Here is a 16,726-nt window from a genome sequence, read left to right as displayed (position 1 = left end):
CTCTGCCTTTTCACTGGGCATCCAGGCCTGAGGCCACCCTCTTTCAGTCTGGGTCTGGAATGCTGCTCCCTACGCTCTCCTGTCCCTTCTTCATTCTAGACTCAGAATGAAGGTCACTGGTCTTCAAGACACATTCCTCACCTCTCCCACCCTAAGAATCAGTCATACTTTGCGTAACACATTTCTATCTCAGCACCTTGCTTTGTTTTAGTGTATCTAATTATTGACTAACTCCTTGACTGCACAGAAACTCATGAAAAACAGGAAGCTCGCTGGGACCTTTTCAGGTTCAGTTTTGTGTTCCCAGTACATTCATGGCACAGTAGGTTCTGATCTAGTCAGGACACCTCAAAATGGAAAGACGTGAACTGCGGTCAGATAATATTCAAGTAACCACATTGGAAAGGTTCACCATTTAACCTGACAGAAACTGAATTCATGTGGTCTATATCAGATCTAACCATCAAGGCTGACAGGTAAAGTAACTGCCACCATCACCCAGCTGGTTAATATCAGAACAGTTTCCCATTCTCCGTCCAAGGAAACTTTAACATATCTCCAACACCACAGGTCTTCTTACCAAATACCCCATTACCAAATACCAAATACTCTCATATTTTCATGGGGTGTGAGCTCACTATCATCATTCCAGCTGCCCAATCCAAAATCAACAAGATATGCAGAATGCCTTTGTTTCTCATCAAGACCTACTGATTCTCTCCTCTCCATATCAGATGACCACTATACTTCTCCACATACCTCGCCCAGCAAAGCCAAAGTTTATTCAAGGAAGATTGTTTTAAAAACAAAACTCCCAGGGCAGACAAGTTGCTAATCCCAGCAGCTACCTGACAGGAAAATGGAGAGGGAAAAAAGCCATGTGATTTGAGTTAACCAGCATGGAGGTCAACTGCAAGGGAGGAGGCTTTAGAGAAAGTAGGGAAGACTGGAGAACCAGTCTGGGTTCTGGCCAGCATCTGAAAGAAGGAAAAAAGGAAAGGGAAAGTCGCCTCCTTCAGAGACAGATGAGCAGACCCAGCAGAAGCTCACTGGAGCTTGTAGGGCCTGCACTATTTCTGGTGGATCTGGGAAGGAAAAGTTATTCAGCCGTCTCTTTAGCATAGCCTACGGTGGGCCTACTTCTTACTGCTGGTCCCTGTGATTGACCAGCCTAACTAGATTAACTCTTTTATGTTTTGGTAGCATGGAATGCTAGGGTCCAACACATTTATTAACAATTAACAGATACTGAATGTATTGAATGCACAGAAGACTAAAACACTTTAAGAACTGTTGGGCCAGAAGGTAGAAAGCAGAGAGCAGTAAGAGCACAGCAATCAAGCCAAGAGGACAGCTGGCAGGAGTAAATTCGGGAGTGTTGTCCTCCAAGCAGATGAGATTTGCAGTTGAGACAGAATGCTAGGACAAGAAGACACACAAGAGAGCAAGCTTGAAATCAGAGATAGAGGTACCAAGGTGACTCGGAGCTGACTCTAACACTTGAAAGCTGGACAGAGTCAAGAGATATGGATGTGGCATGGTTACAGCTTACTTGACGTAACATATTCCAAGCAAAGAATCCTAGCTCTACCTCAGCCTCGGAGCACCTTTCAGCTTCGCTTTGTTTTTTGGTTTGTGTGTTGTTTGTTTTATTTTGAATGTAATTCTATCCTACTTATAAGGTCTCCATGAGGATTAAATGAATTATGTAAAAGCACTCAAGGGTCTGTCACATGATATTGCCTATAACTTTCAGCTCAAGTTGGGAACTGTATACATATTTAAGACTCTGGGATTTCACAGCTCAATAATTTGCCTGTACATTTTTATTTTATGGACCTATAAAAGGCTTTTTAAAAAGCGGGTAGAGGGGAGGCACACATCTGTAATCTTAGCACTTGGGAGGCAGAGACAAGAGGCTCCCCACAAGTTTAACGCCAATCTCTGGTCCATACTGTGAATTCCAGGACTACATGGCAAGATCCTGTCTAAAAACAACTACAACAAAAGAACTATAAAAGAAAAAAATGTTTTAACTTTTATACTTTTAAATCTTAGGGTAAGGCCATAATTCCTAAAGCCTTCTTACGGTGATATTTTGTGGAGATATCATAATGCCTAAATTTATCCAGAATTCTACTTCCTTGGGATACAAAACATTGAGCTATGGTTCAAATGAGCTATGGTTCACATCCAGTCTTGTCTCGGCAAGCCAGCTAGAATCCAAACTGCAAACTAAGTGTGCTCTCTCTGTCCTCCATGGGGGCAAGGAAGCATCTAGAAGCCTAGAAAAGGAGGGAAAGCTATGTAAGGAAAAGGCATGGAGATTGGTGATGTTAATTACATACATCAAAATAAATACTGGGTTCCAAGTTTGATAAAACCACGAAGGAATGTGAATGGAATCTGCAGGAGTTGTTTGTTTTGTTTCATTTTTGAGATAGGGTCTCACTAGGCTGGCCTCACCTGTGTGCTGAGTGCCGGAACTGAAGGTGTGCACACCTGGATGGTGGATTGTTTGTTTTAAGTGGGTACTGGGGGATAAAGCCTGGGCCTTGAGCACATTAGGCAAACACTCTACCACTAGAATACACTCTCAGCCTAGGGTTTTACTCTGTAGCTCCAACTGGCCTACTCTCCTGCCATATTTGACCTTAGAATGTGTAATTTCTTTGTTTTTTGAGACAGGGTTACTCTGTGGCTTTGGAGCCTGACCTGGAACTAGCTCTTGTAGACCAGGCTGGTCTCTAACTCAGAGAGATTCGCCTGCCCCTGCTTCCTGAGTGCTGGGATTAAAGGTGTGTGCCACCAACGCCCGGTGAGATGCGTAATATTTTAAACATACTTTAAAAAATCTGATGTGGGGATCAGGCATTGTGGCTCAGACCATTACTCCCTGCACTTGGAGGCAGAGGCAGGCAGATTTCAAGGCTAGCCTGGTCTACAGAGTGAATTTTAGGACAGCCAGGGCTACGCAGAGAAACCCTGTCTCAAAAAACAAACAAAAAGAAAAACCTGGTATGGAGGTCAGAGGATGACTTGCAGGAATCAGTTGTTTCTTATCACTCCAAGGATGAAAATTAGGTCATCCGTCTTGGCAACAAGCACCTTTACCCAACAGCCTCCTCAACAGCCCCCAAGTGTCGCTTTTAGTCAGTAACAGAAAGATACTTGACATAATCTGAGTTACCCAATGAAAGACAGAGAAAACACCAGACAGGGAAAAGAACACAATATACTTAAAGGGTACATAAAAGACAGAAATAGCATATTAATAGTTGCAATAAATGTAAATACTTTCAACTAACCAAATAAAAGGCTATTGAATCCCAAATCCTATTTTGTCTGCTAGTGTGAACCTGTGACCTGGAGAAGAGCTTGATACCTAAGAATCAACAGTTACTCAACTAAATGAATAAATAAAAAAGACACAAAGGATAGGAATGAATTTCTCAAAAAAAAAAAAAAAAAAGATGGATTATTTCTACAATAACAAGACTAACATTTTAAGGGTGTTTGTTTTGCATGGTGCTAGAGATCAAACCCAGGATCATAATGCTAGGCTGAATCACAACCCCAGCCCAAGATTTTATTATGTTTAAAGACAAGCCAAAATACCAATCTTTGCTATACTGGCACTTTAAAAAATGCATAGATTCCTAACATCCATATAGCAACTTACAACCATACTTAACTCCAGTTCCAGGAAATCAGGCAATCTCTTCTGGCTTCCAAGGGCACCAGACATGTAAATGGAACACAGACATACATGCAGGCAAAACACTCATACACATAAAATAACAAGTAAACCTTCAAAATCAGTAATAAATTTATAAATGAATTAAGTAAGGCAAGGAGGTGCACATCTTTAATCTCAGCACATGAGAGGTGGAGGTAACAGGACCTCTGAGAATTATAGGCTAGCCAGGGCTACCTGGTGAGGTTTTTTTGTTTGTTTGTTTGTTTTTTGTTTTTTTTTTCCCTAAAAAATAGAAAAAAGAAAAGAAAAAAAAAAGCACTGGCTTATTAAAATATATATATATATATATGTGTGTGTGTGTGTGTATACATATATATATATATATATATATATATATATATATATATATATAAAATTGATGATGAGGTGTGATCAAGACTAAGCTAAAAACTCTAAGCAAAAAATAACCAAGTGCAGTGTAACCAACTTCTGAAACCAAGGCAACAGTGAACAGACTCTGTTGTAACTGGCCAGGGAATGGAAGATCCATGGATTTTTGGAGCTGCTGGAATTTGTTGTTTAGTACAGTACGCAATGAACAAAATGTATGTGTGTGAAAATATATGCATACATGTGTAGATATCAGGTAAACATGAAATACATTATAATCTTATTCTTCACTCAAGAAAGAAAATAAGTTGGCATTAGCAACGCCTAATGTATAATGTGAGTAGATGGTATTGGTCTGCACATATGCAACAACTAAGAAGTTGATATTGCCAACATTTTTAATGGCTATTCTGGAAACAGAAAGGATTAGAATGGCAGGGAAAGTGTCTGTGCCTTATGCTATCCCTCTATAAAGAACACCCATGTAACTGAACTGCTCCAACCATTTTTTAACCTGTCCTTCAGCTAGTGGCAATACTATCAAAGTTACATAAGAAGAGTTGTTTACAAACTACACAAGTACAGTGTTTTAGAAATAATGCCAGATTTTAATTTGCAAAATAATAAACTAACATACAGATAAATCCTGTAACTGAAATGAGTTCAGCTATTGGACCCATGAAGTCAAATTCCCACTGATTCCAGGTCCATCTGGCAGTAAGACACAGCTTCTGTTTTCATATGCCCTTCTCTTCCTGGTACACAAAAAAACCAAGTGATTAAGCACTGTGTGCCTGTGGAGAGCATGAGTCATTCATTCCAAGATCCCAGAGTGAAGGCACGCCCTCAAACCAAGAGCCCATAGGTTTTACACAGCTCAAAGGCAAGGTCCATCTGTGTCTTTAAAAGGGGGCAGATAGTTTATGCATATCTAATCAGACCCCAGTTTCACTTCCTGCCAAAGACAAAGGCTATTATTCCTCTGACAATCACCAAACCAAAGCAAACTGATGAAGAAAAGAACCTTCGGGTGAGGAACTGAAAGCTCCAATTGTTAACATGTCATGCTTTAATTTTCAGAACTTAATGAGGCAGGAAAACAGGTTAAATAATAACTTCATTCAGATACCATCCTAAAGTTCAGAGTCTGATCCACATTTCCTCCACCTCCACAATGGTAACTATTTCTCTACCAGGCAGCAAGCTGAAGAATCCATCCAATTCAGTTCAGCAGCTGGTGATTTCCCAGTGTAAAACTAAACTCAACGACTATCAACACAGGCAGCTCATTAATATCTAGGCGCCTTATAAACTACTGATGTCTGAGCTCACCTCATACAGATGCACTTAACTGGCCAAGGTAGGGGCCCAGCATAGATATAATTTTAAATTCCACCAGGTGATTCTGACATATAGGCAGGTTTAGAATTACATGGGGGCATGTAATACATGAAAATTGAAAAGATCAAATTGCACAGATATCACCTAATATGGTGAGTTGACACAAAAGCTAGTCTAAGGTTCCAAAGCTTTGAAACATGAATCCAAAAAAAGGGGTCAGCAGGTAGTTAGTTTGTCTAGCACTCACAAGTCCCTGGGTTCAATACTCAGTGCTAATAAACCAAACAAGGGGGAGACAGGTTATCAAAGGTCAAAGTTACCCTTGGCTATATAGTACGTTGGATGGAGGGAGGGAGGGCTGGCTCTGAGAAGTAAATCAAAACACAGATGAACAATGGTATGTACTTCCCTTTCCTCATTTTAGATAGAGAACTATTAGCAAAGATGCATAAAGCTAGCTTCCACTTCTAACATTAAATAGATGCAACCTTTCTCTCAGCTTGTTTTTAAATAATTGCACCTCCTTTCCTGAAAAATTTATTTAAAACTAATGTACTCATTCGTATCTTATTCTTGGATTTCTTGTATAGTGTATACTACTGTGGGCCCTAAAAGAAGCCGTGCCTTCAAACCCACCATCATTGTCTTGATTCACTGTTTCACCTGGCCTCAGATGAAGACCTGCTTCCAGTTCAAAAGACAAAAACAAGGAGTGGGTGGGAAAGCAGTGCCATCTCACAGTCTGGCCAGTTAGACCCTATCGCTCCTATAGGCCCCTCACCCTCTTTGATACTCTGCTAGAGTGAAGGGATTATACTAAACAGTGTTATTTCAGCAGGACATGGTGGTGCACACCTTTGACCCCAGCCCTTGGGAAACAGATCTCTGTGAGGCAAAGACCAGTCTGGTCTATATAGGGAGTTCCAGGCCAGCCAGGGCTACAGAAAGAGAACCTATCACACACACAAAAAAAAAAAAAAAAAAAAAAAAAAACAAGGTATTATTTTTGATAAGTTAAAATCCCACAGCTCACAAGGTTGATGCCTTCAAAAGACTTTTTCACTTTTATAGGGTGATATGATCCTGGCTATTTATAGCTGAAGGAACTTCAGAGTTAAACCAAGGAAGGAACACCTTTCTTCCCATTTTATTAGGAAGGAAACAGGTTTCCACATGGGAGGGGGTAAGAACCCTTAGACTTCAAATCTCAGGACTCAGATTAATGAGCCAGGTACAGTGTTACCAGCACTCAATTTTACATTAACCCTAGCACTGGGAAGGTGGAGACAAGAGGATCAGAAAGCCAATGTTATCCTGTTACCTAGAGAGTTCAAGGACAGCTAGGGCACATAACTAACACCCTATCTCAAAGCAGACCCAGCTCAAATCTTGAACGTAACTGTGTGTTAAGGCTCTATGCTTGTATCTCTCTAGAACCCCTGTGTGTCTTCTCCACTGGGTAACATATCCCACTAGTCTGGTAGCAGGGTTATCCATCTTTTTACTTTGGCACATGCTGAGTAGACAGCCTCCAATCAATACTTGTTTTTGTTTCATTTGAGACAGGGTTTCATGTCACCCACACTAACTCAAACTCCCTAGGTAATTGTGGTAGTTTTGAATAGGTATGACCCCCATAGACTTATGTGTTTGAATGCTTGGCCCATAGGACCTAGCATTACTAGGATGTGTGCCCTTGTTGGAGGAAGTGTGTCACTGTAGGCTTTGAGGTCTCATATGCTCAAGCTATACCCAGTATGTCTGGTTGTCTATCAAGATGTAGAACTCTAAGCTCCTTCTCCAGCACCATGTCTGCCTGACAACAGTTGACTACACCTCTGAAACTATAAGCCGGCCCCAAGTCCAGAATATTCCAGAGGAGTTCCGGCGGAGATCAAGTGATAGTGGTGTACCAGAACCCAGAGGTCTTGAACCAGACCAGTGACTCCTTGCAATGAACATTTGGCAGTGAACCTGACAGGACAAAGAGGTATACCCTGTGCCACACTAAAGCTGCCATTGCCACAAGGACAAATGAAGAGGTGTTGGAGAAGCAGGAAAGAAGGAAACACAGAGAGAGTTTTCTGCTATTGTGGTTTTTGTGTTTTTTTGTTTTGGTTTTTTGTTTGTTTGTTTTGCTTTTGTTCGCTTGCTTCCTTATGTAGGGGGTGGGGGCATGGCAGGGATGAGGGGAGGATAGGGGGGACTAGAAGGCGACAGAATTGGGGTGCATGATGTGAAACTTCCAAAGAGTCAATAAAGAAGTAATTTTAAAGAAGAAATAAAATATCCTGACAGGAAGGGGTGTATGGTAGAAACTCCCAGTGTAGACTACTGCAGCCACCCTTCTAGGGAAATTGTTATACTGAACCTCATGGAAAATTTACAGTGGAAAATGGTAATTCTTGTGTGGAGGGCCCTTTTTATTTGTTGTTTTTTTGTCTTACACTTCACTGACCTTTCAAGAATCTAAATAAATACTGTCATTCAGAGACACAGTGATACTGGGGGGAAAAAAAATTGCTGTGGTCATGGTGTCTCTTTACAGCAATAGAAACCATGACTAAGATAATAAGAGAGGATGAGTTTGAATTCCTGATCCTCCTGCCTCCATGGATTATGGGCTTGCACCACCATTTTACACCAGGTTTTATGAAGTACTGAGGATAGAACCCAGGGTTTTGTACATGCTAGGTACAAATTCTGCCAACTGAGCAACATACATCTCCAGCCCTCCAGCCCCCATCAATATTTTATTCTAAAAGACTAAACGACCTCACAATGTAATGCAAAAGACAAAAGAAATGCAATGCTGAATTAAATGAGAGGGCACTTCTTCAGGAAATGAGAGTACTTGAAAGTTAGGAAAATGCCACAGCTCTAGAAATGAGTCTGAGGAGGCAGGCTAGCACACCTTCATCCTTAGAAACTCCTAGTGTGCCCACCACGGCCTCCCTGGACAAAGATAGGTTCCCTGAGCTCATAGTAGGGTGAGGAATGTTTGTATCTGGCATAAAAGCAATGTTTAATGATGTGAAACCTCAGGAATCTTAACTCACAAAAAAAAAAAAAAAAAAAAAAAAAAAAAAACCTTATGTTAGATGCTTTAACTGTCTAAATGAGCTATATTAATATTACATAAATTATGAAATTTAAATCTGAGTATTACTTAAAAGGAAGGGAAAACTGTTTGAAAAGAACGAAATTTCTTAAACAAATTAGTATATGATGTATATTACTACTAAACTCACACAGATCCGCCTGCTTCTGCCTCCCAAGTGCTGGAATTAATGGCCTGTGCCACCACCACCTGGCTATAATTGTTAATTTTTTGAGTTTAGTAAAATGTATCTTGATCATACTGCCCTCCACTGGGTGTCTCGGTGTTTTAGATGGGTTTCATGAAGCTGAAGATGATCCTGAACTTCTAAGATTCCTGCTTCCACCTCCCAAATTCTACATTTAGGGCATGTGAGAACTGACCTAAAATTCACCTACATTTCTCAATTAGCTTTATCAAAGAAAGCATGACTGGAATGTTTTCTTTTGTAATGAATGAGCCATCCTACAGAACACACAACTAACTGGCTTAAGACACTGACAGTGTGTCTGAGTACTATAATGCTTGAATACTTAATGTGTAGCCTCACTTGTGACACAATGTATACATTACTACTTATATATCACCACCAGACAGAAATAACAACATTCCCCCCAATTTTGAGGAAGACTTTGATTCAAGTTCTCAGCTCACTTATGGCCAGCTGATACCCGGTGACTGTAACTTAGATCAGCTAACAAATCAGGACTTCTCAAAACTCTGTGATGTCACTGCCACCTCTCAAACTTGTATATGCAAAGCTAGACTTTAGAGTTATGTTTTAAAACATCTGAACACAGAGATAGCAATGCAGTTTGTAAAGACCTAATACATCTAAATGTCCATAAAACCACACCAAAACAAGAACTTCTGAATCAATAGTCCAGCTGACTGTTTTGATTCTTCCAATAGTCTAGTATCTGTGTGCAAAGACATGAGCCTACTGCATCATAAAGAACAAGGAGAAAATTAACAAGAGCAACCATGTTGGCAGAAGGACCAGGTGGGAGAAAAAGTAAGATGTTTATGTGTCCCCCTTATTTTCATTTTAAAAGAAAATAAATCTACTGAACTCCACAGGTTTGTAAGATAGAGTCCCCCTTGACTGGAAAAAAAAAAAAAAAAAAAAAAAAAAAAAAACATGTCTATAAAAAACAAGCAGTACCAAAGGCAATGCTCTAAAATGTTCTAGTCTTTGGTCCTTCTAGCCTCTATTTAATCCTCCCAACAAGCCTTTTGATGCTCAAACCATACAAGGTGAACAGGGGACAATTATTTCAATACAGCTCTGGCAGATGACCTTCTGAGGAACATATATCAGAGGTCTGGAGACAAATGTTCTTCATGCATGCTAGAGCTGTGCTAGCTGGGAGGTCCCATGATGCTGGGCACCTTGGAGAGCTCTAAGGCAGCCAGGTTCCTGAAAAACCACACTGAGGTCAGCTAAGGCTGTCAGTCTTCAGCCTTCTCACCCTATGCCACTCCTTCCTAATGTGCTGGCTTGATGTTACTCTCCTTTGGTAGGATCCAGCCAGGACACAAGAATCTAGGAGTCAGGGATTTAAAAAAACAAAATCCTCCCATCTTTGAAGTCGATTGCCTTAAAGATTTTTTGTTCTCTCTCTCTTCCATTCTCTCTCTGCTCAGTGTGCTCTCAAAGGTTGCCCTGAAACTGGATCTAGGATTCTTGCAAAGCTAGACTAAGAGAGGTTTCAGGTTGCTCATCACTGGAGGAAACAGTTCCCATCCAGTACATATCAAGATCTACCCCGTGATCTATCCCCCTCTTCTACAGATGCTCAAAAAACCCAAGAAGAAAACCCTGAAAAACTGACACTGGCTGGAAAGACTATTTGTCAATCGACCACACAACAACATGTGGAGTTCCTTACAGCTACATAAACTAATTTTGCAGTAAATGAGGCAAAGCAGCCTAGGGACAAAAACAAATGAGAAGCCCGCATCACCAGCCTGTGCAGCCTGTACTGACCTTTCCTTAGTGTGCTGGCTTCACATGTGAGGGACCTCTTATTCTCCAATAGGTTGCATTAAAATGCTCTAGATGCCCATGAAACACAAATCTTACAACTTTGTAGTCAACAAGGTAGAGAGACTTATTTTTACTTACTATTTATTTATTTAGGCCTTTGGGTTTTGTTTGTTTTGTTTTGTTTTCAAGTCAGGGTTTCTCTGTATATCACTGGCTGTTCTGGAACTCACTCTGTAGACCGGGCTGGCCTCGAACTCACAGAGATCTGTCTGCCTCTGCCTCCCAGTTCTGGGATAAAGGTGTGCACTGCCACCACCATGCCTAGCTTAAAGAGGTTTATAAAACAATATTGTCAGTACTGAAGAATATGGCTGTGGAGCCATACACTGGAGTGCAAGCCTTGGCTCTCCCTCTTTCTCCAAGAAGTTGGACAAATTACTCCTCTATGCTTCAACTTCCTTATTTGTAAAAGAAGACTAATAACAAAATTATCCCCCAGAGTTATGCTATGGGAAGAAAATGGAATACTACAGAGAGACAGAACACCATCTGGCTCGAAGATGCTCAACAAGTAAAAGCTGCTACTGTGAGTTGTTATCCATATTGGGTGAAGAAACAGAAAATAAACTAAATGTAAAGACATACACAATTGTCTTCCAGAGGTAAGTATTCTACGTGGATTTCAATTTCATAATAATGTCTCATTTTTTAAAAATTAACTTCATTTGACAGTTAAAAATAATTTTAGGCTGGCAAAATGATAAAATGATTGCCACTAAGCTTGACAACCTAAGTTTGGTCCCTACGATCCACAGACTGGAAGTAGAGAATGGGCCAAGTTGTCCTCTGACCTGCACAAGTGCAAAGCAATGTGTAAAAGACCCTTCTTTCTAAAAAGAAAATACAATTGGATTGTCAAAACTGTAAGAAAGGCAGGAAAACTTGGTGTGAATTCTGATAGCTAAGGGTCCCTCAAAGGAAAGAAAAGCAAATGTCACTACTGTTCATCATTTAAAGTACCATTTTGCTATCTGTGGACTGCATGCTATAAATGCTGTGTGTACAGCAGCTCCTTTGTGATCTTTCATGGCCACCCAGTCTCAGAACAGAATGGGGTAACACACAGAAATAAAACTACATAACACTGCCCCATCACACAAAGCCCAAAGAGTAGAAGCAATTTTAAATGGAAAAGACTGCCTAACTATTTCTAAAAGTGTATTGTATATTATTTTTTAATTTCTTTAACTACAATACAAATAAATACAAATAAAATTAACATATGGAGTATGAGATTTTTGTGGGGTTTTTTAACAGCATTTTCAAGCAAAGCGTGTTTCTGTTGACTCCCCTCCTCCCTCACCCCCATACCCCTGTGTTCCCTTGTACTCTTCCACTTCCACAGCATCTCTTTTCTACTTTACCATCTCATGTGTCCCATTACCCTCCCCCCTTTCAACCCGTCTTCTCCTCCTCCTGGTCTCCTTTCGATTAAAGTATAACTCTTACTGTCAGACATTAAACTCTCTGGAGATTGCTGAATATTTACACACCACTTTCCTGGGAGAAGTTAAAACAACCTAAATACTTTTTTTCTGGTAGCCATTAACTTGCAATAGTGATAAACATCTTAAACACACACACACACACACAATGATCTACAAAAATACAGACTACTCACTATTGTTAGGAAAATAAAAACAAATATTTATACTCAATGTTTTAGCTGGGAAAAATTTAATGTGTCAAAAAAATAAAGAATATTATCACACACACACACACACACACACACAAAACCCAAATCACAAGTGTAAGTTCTCATATTTCTCAATAAAGTGGACAAAGATTTTCCACCTAATTACATACATTTTGTGTTTTTTGAGACAAAGTCTCTCTGTTATGTAGCTTTGGCTGTCCTGGAACTCAATATGTAGACCAGGCTAGCCTGTTACTTATAGAGCTCCACCTGCCTCTGCCTCCTGAGTGCTGAGATTGGGGGTGGTCACTACCACTCTCAGCCTAAATAAAGCCTTTATAAAGAGAGACCCTCAGCTAGGTATCATAGGCCACACCCATAATTCCAAAACCCAGGAGGAGGCAAAAGGCATCATGAGTTTGAGATCAGCAACACAGTGAGTTTCAGGCTAGCCTGGGCTACCATAGCAGGATGGGGGGGGGGGGGGTTGGCTCAAAACAGGGCCTAAAATGAACATAAGAAATCATCTTATTTTTATAGCTATGATTTAAATGTGAGAAAACGTGAAGTTACATTTAATTCAGGCTAACTCTCATAAAGTATGTTCTGTTTTGCAAACAACAAGGTTATTAGTGTTGAGGAAATAGTGTACACTGGAGAAGACACAGGCAAATGTAGAAAGGGAGGATTAAAAATGCAGTATGTACAAAGTATAGAAAACATCTAGAAACAAAATAAACATGACCAATAAGTGCCCCATTGATTAGGGCTAAGCTAGCACAGGGCGGATGGCCTTGAATATAAGTCTCACACAGTGAACTAGGCAGGGAGGGACTGAGAGTAACAGGGATCCCAAGCTCCGAAAATGGTCATTTTTAACTTAAACATCATTATCATTTATTTTTCTAATGTCTACAGAAGAAAAGAAAACTTCCTCTTTCTGGTTGTTCAGTACACACATACACACACACACACACACACACACACACACACACTTTTTTTTTTAATTGAAATTCTCTCAGCACTGTTTGGTTCTATAATACCACCTGTGGTAAAACAAACAAACAAACAAACAAACTTGGCTAGTAGTCTGTTCAGTTGCTAACTAACCAAGGGGGAAAACTAAAGATTTTAACTGCTGTCACTTCAGACAACAGCAAAAGTGACAGGGAAAAAAATGTTCAATAGAATAAACAGAATTTGAAATAACTCTGTACAGATAAAAAGACCTGAAGTGCATTCAAGTCAATTAAATACCATTACTGAAATAGCTGTGCTTAGTTTAAACTATTTAGTAACTACAAGGATGCTCATGTGCTTAACTTGAACATCCAATGCTCACAACAGCCTATTAATTCTGAAATATGATGGCCTCTGCCTTCCTCTAGATTTGTGGTCTATGTCTGTGGGTATCTGTGGATAATGGGTTATGTATCTAGAAAATAAGATAAGTTTGATTGCAACTGCTATAACAAACTCTTTATTATGGGGAAAAGTTTTAAGTTTGCTTTGAATACATGGATGTATTCTTAAAAAGGCCCGGGTTAAGCTTTCTGGTGGAGGAAACTGATGACATGCAGGAAACTTTGTCCTGTCCAATGACCTGATAAGGACTTTAAGTTCCATCCATTTATGCATTCCAGCGCCCAGGAATTGGCTCTTGGAAATTTTACAGCCTAATTCTCCCAGCTCTAAACCTCACACAGGTGGCAGGCTAGGAAAAGTAGTCAAATTAGGGTAAAGAAGAAAACAAGAGACTAGCCAAAATTAATCTACCCATATAATCTGTCCCAAAGGTCACCAAAAGTCTTATTGTGGACATAGTAGTGTCTCCATTCTGAAAAGAGGAAATAAAATACAGTGGCAAGAAAATACAACCAGAACCACATTTCAGGAGGAGAAAAAAAGTTCTCATTCCCCACTCTAGCAGAGCGCCTTAGCTGAGCAACTCATGAGGACACAGTAGATTCTGCCGAAAAGTGTTCGGGATGTCACAGAGCTGCCCTTCCGTGTGAGTGTTCCAACTCCGCTGTTTGAGTCCTCACACCTCTCTCCTCATCTGAAAAAGAAGGTCCTGCCTAAGGCTGCTGTGGTGAGTGGGACTAAGACCTAGAAAGCCATCTCATAAGTGGTAATAAGATGACCTGAAAAGTTCCTTTGAAACTGTCATACTAGATGCCCTCCAGGAATTTCAGGTAAACTTCCAGTGTGGTGGCTCTTTCAAGAGTTCCATTCTCACTTTCCCTAAAGTAAAAAGATCTTGAGTGGTTAAGAAAAAGCAATGGCCAACTAAGTAGAAGCTACCCAGACTCCCCAGAGAGATAAGTAAACGGCAGCTGTCTGAGGACAGGTGCTGTGCTTAACCCAGCTACAAAGTTTCCTAAAGCAAATGATGACTGGAGACTTTGACCTCTCCCCACCGTTCAAGTGACATCCAACACAATTTCTTCTCGAAAATGGCAAGTTCTACACGGAGCTTTCGATCAAGTGCTGTGAGGTAACCTCTCTTTAGTAAGAGACCGGGAGCAACAAAAAGTATGTCAACAGGGAGTGCCCCGCCAAGGGTTCTACTCAACTACAAGGAATTTGAACCTAGAACTTCCCGCGCTGGACGGTGTGAAGATGCTGCAGGTGGAGGCCTGCATGGGGCTTCATGAGGGACCCCGTCCCCACTCCCCAGGCCCCAGAAACTGGAGGAGGCACACTAAAGGGGGTGGCCGGCCTTTCCCGCCGCACTGAGGCGAGGTCGGCGGTCACTCCCCCTCAGGACCAGTGTTGACATCTCCAAGTGTCCTGCCCAGCTTCCCGATCGCTGCTCGGGAGGGGGTAAGGGGAGCCGGGCCGCGCCCCCCGCGCTCCAGCTGGCCCGCGCGCCCCACCCAGCCGGTGCCGCGCGCCTCACCCGGTCGGAGCTGCAGGCCGCCGTCGCGCCGGCTGCACCACAGCGCGCGTTCTCCCTGCTGTAGGATGTAGTGGTCCTTGGCTTGGAAGAGCTCCATGCCGGCCCCACGAGCTCCGGGAGGCTGTGGTCCCCTGGCCCGGGCACAGCAGCAGCCAGCCGGGGAGCGATGCAGGCGTCCTCCTCCACCGCGACCTCGGGGAGAGGCCGGGGACACAAGGCCCGGAGGCGTAGGGAGGGGAAGCACCCCGGGGCCTGACCCGCAGACAGAGATCAGGCTGGGGCGGCCTCGGCCCTAGAGGCCTCTCCCCCTTCCCCCTCAGCTCCTCTACTCAGGCCCCGCCCCCTAACCTGAGGCTCCACCTCCTACAGTTCATCCTGGCTTCACTAGACTCCACCTCCTCCCAGGTTCCTCCCCTTGCCGTGCAATTCCACTTCCTTTAGTTGCGCCCTCCTCCCCTAGGCACCACCCTTGCCCAGGCTCCTCCCCCGACCCGCCGACTCCACCTCCCGTAGTTTGGATCGGGTTCCCCCTAGGCTCCGCCCCTTGGGCTCCTTTCCCTGCCGACTCCGCCTCCCTCTGTAGGTCTCCGAAAGGCGCCTTGGGCCGCCCTGGTCCCGCCCACGGTATGTGGTCCCGCCCCCTCGCCGTCTGCTACTCAAGCCTTTCTTCTTTCAGCTCTCTGCTGATGGTTCAGCCTTGCCTCCTCCCTCGCTGTTTTCTCTCTTCTCTCTCAGTCTCCCTCCTCCACTCCTGACCTCACCCACTGGCCCACCTGTGTCCTAGCCTCATCCTACACATGTGACCTCAGGCAAACCTTGGGCTAGACTAAGTCTGGTTAAACTGGCTGGTCACCATCTGTGCAGCCTCTGGGCCAGAGGCCCATTTGTGGAATTTCCCCTGATGTGCAAACCTTCCTTCCTACCATTAGCTCCTAGAAAAGCCTGGACAAGTGCCCGAATCCACCTGACATTCCTGTCCCTAGGTACATTTCCTCCTAGGATGAGCATAGACAAAAACCAAGCTCAGAAGTACAACCCAACAGGCTGGCTCCTGGACTCCATCCCAAGTGGGCTGTCGGCTGAGCAGAGGCCCCTTCTGTTTTGACGATTCCTATTAGATCCTGGACACCAACAATCATTTCGTAAATGCATATCAGTGGTGATATATCTATCAACATAAAATACACCAGAGTTAACAGGACTGGTGAGGAAACGTACAAGACAGTCTGAGAAGCTTAACTACAAAAAGTCAGTTCAAGAAGTGAAAATAAGAGACATTGATCGGAGACAGTAAAATGACCAGGTGGCCATCTTAATTAGAAAGGATTTGGGGGAAAGACTTCCAGTTCTAGATCCATCTTCCGGTCTTGGGAACCATCTTCAGGTCTGTCTTATGTGATCTTGGGAAGATTTTAGTAACAACTACTGGTTGAATTTGTGACCTTAAATTACATTCTGAGGCTCCCAGTAGTGGGCTATCAGTGAGTCTCCTTCCTCTCCTGTCTTCTTTAATGCCTTAAAAAAAAAAAATCTTTTAAAAAGAGACTAAAGGGGCTGGAGAGACGACTGGGGGAGAGAGGTCAAGAGTACTAGCTGCTTTTGCAGAG

The 16,726-nt window shown here is 42.4% G+C and overlaps 1 protein-coding gene across 2 annotated transcripts in view; it reads right to left on the bottom strand.

The window, feature by feature from the left end:
- Inpp5f (inositol polyphosphate-5-phosphatase F) overlaps nt 1-15,380 on the bottom strand; it is a 92,204-nt gene extending 76,824 nt beyond the window's left edge. Inside the window, exon 1 of one of the 2 annotated variants that reach the window (XM_051193132.1) lies at nt 15,120-15,380. In XM_051193132.1, coding sequence (XP_051049089.1) covers nt 15,120-15,216 — 97 coding nt within the window. In that variant the 5' untranslated portion in view covers nt 15,217-15,380. The remainder of the gene's footprint in view (nt 1-15,119) is intronic. The other variant, XM_051193131.1, reaches the window with a different exon arrangement.
- Nucleotides 15,381-16,726: the final 1,346 nt, after the last annotated feature.

This window comes from Phodopus roborovskii, unplaced genomic scaffold, assembly GCF_943737965.1.
Source record: "Phodopus roborovskii unplaced genomic scaffold, PHOROB, whole genome shotgun sequence".
Taxonomy (NCBI): Eukaryota; Metazoa; Chordata; class Mammalia; order Rodentia; family Cricetidae; genus Phodopus; species Phodopus roborovskii.
The sequence above is the reverse complement of the archived record's forward strand: the minus strand, read 5'-3'. Positions and strand labels throughout refer to the sequence as shown.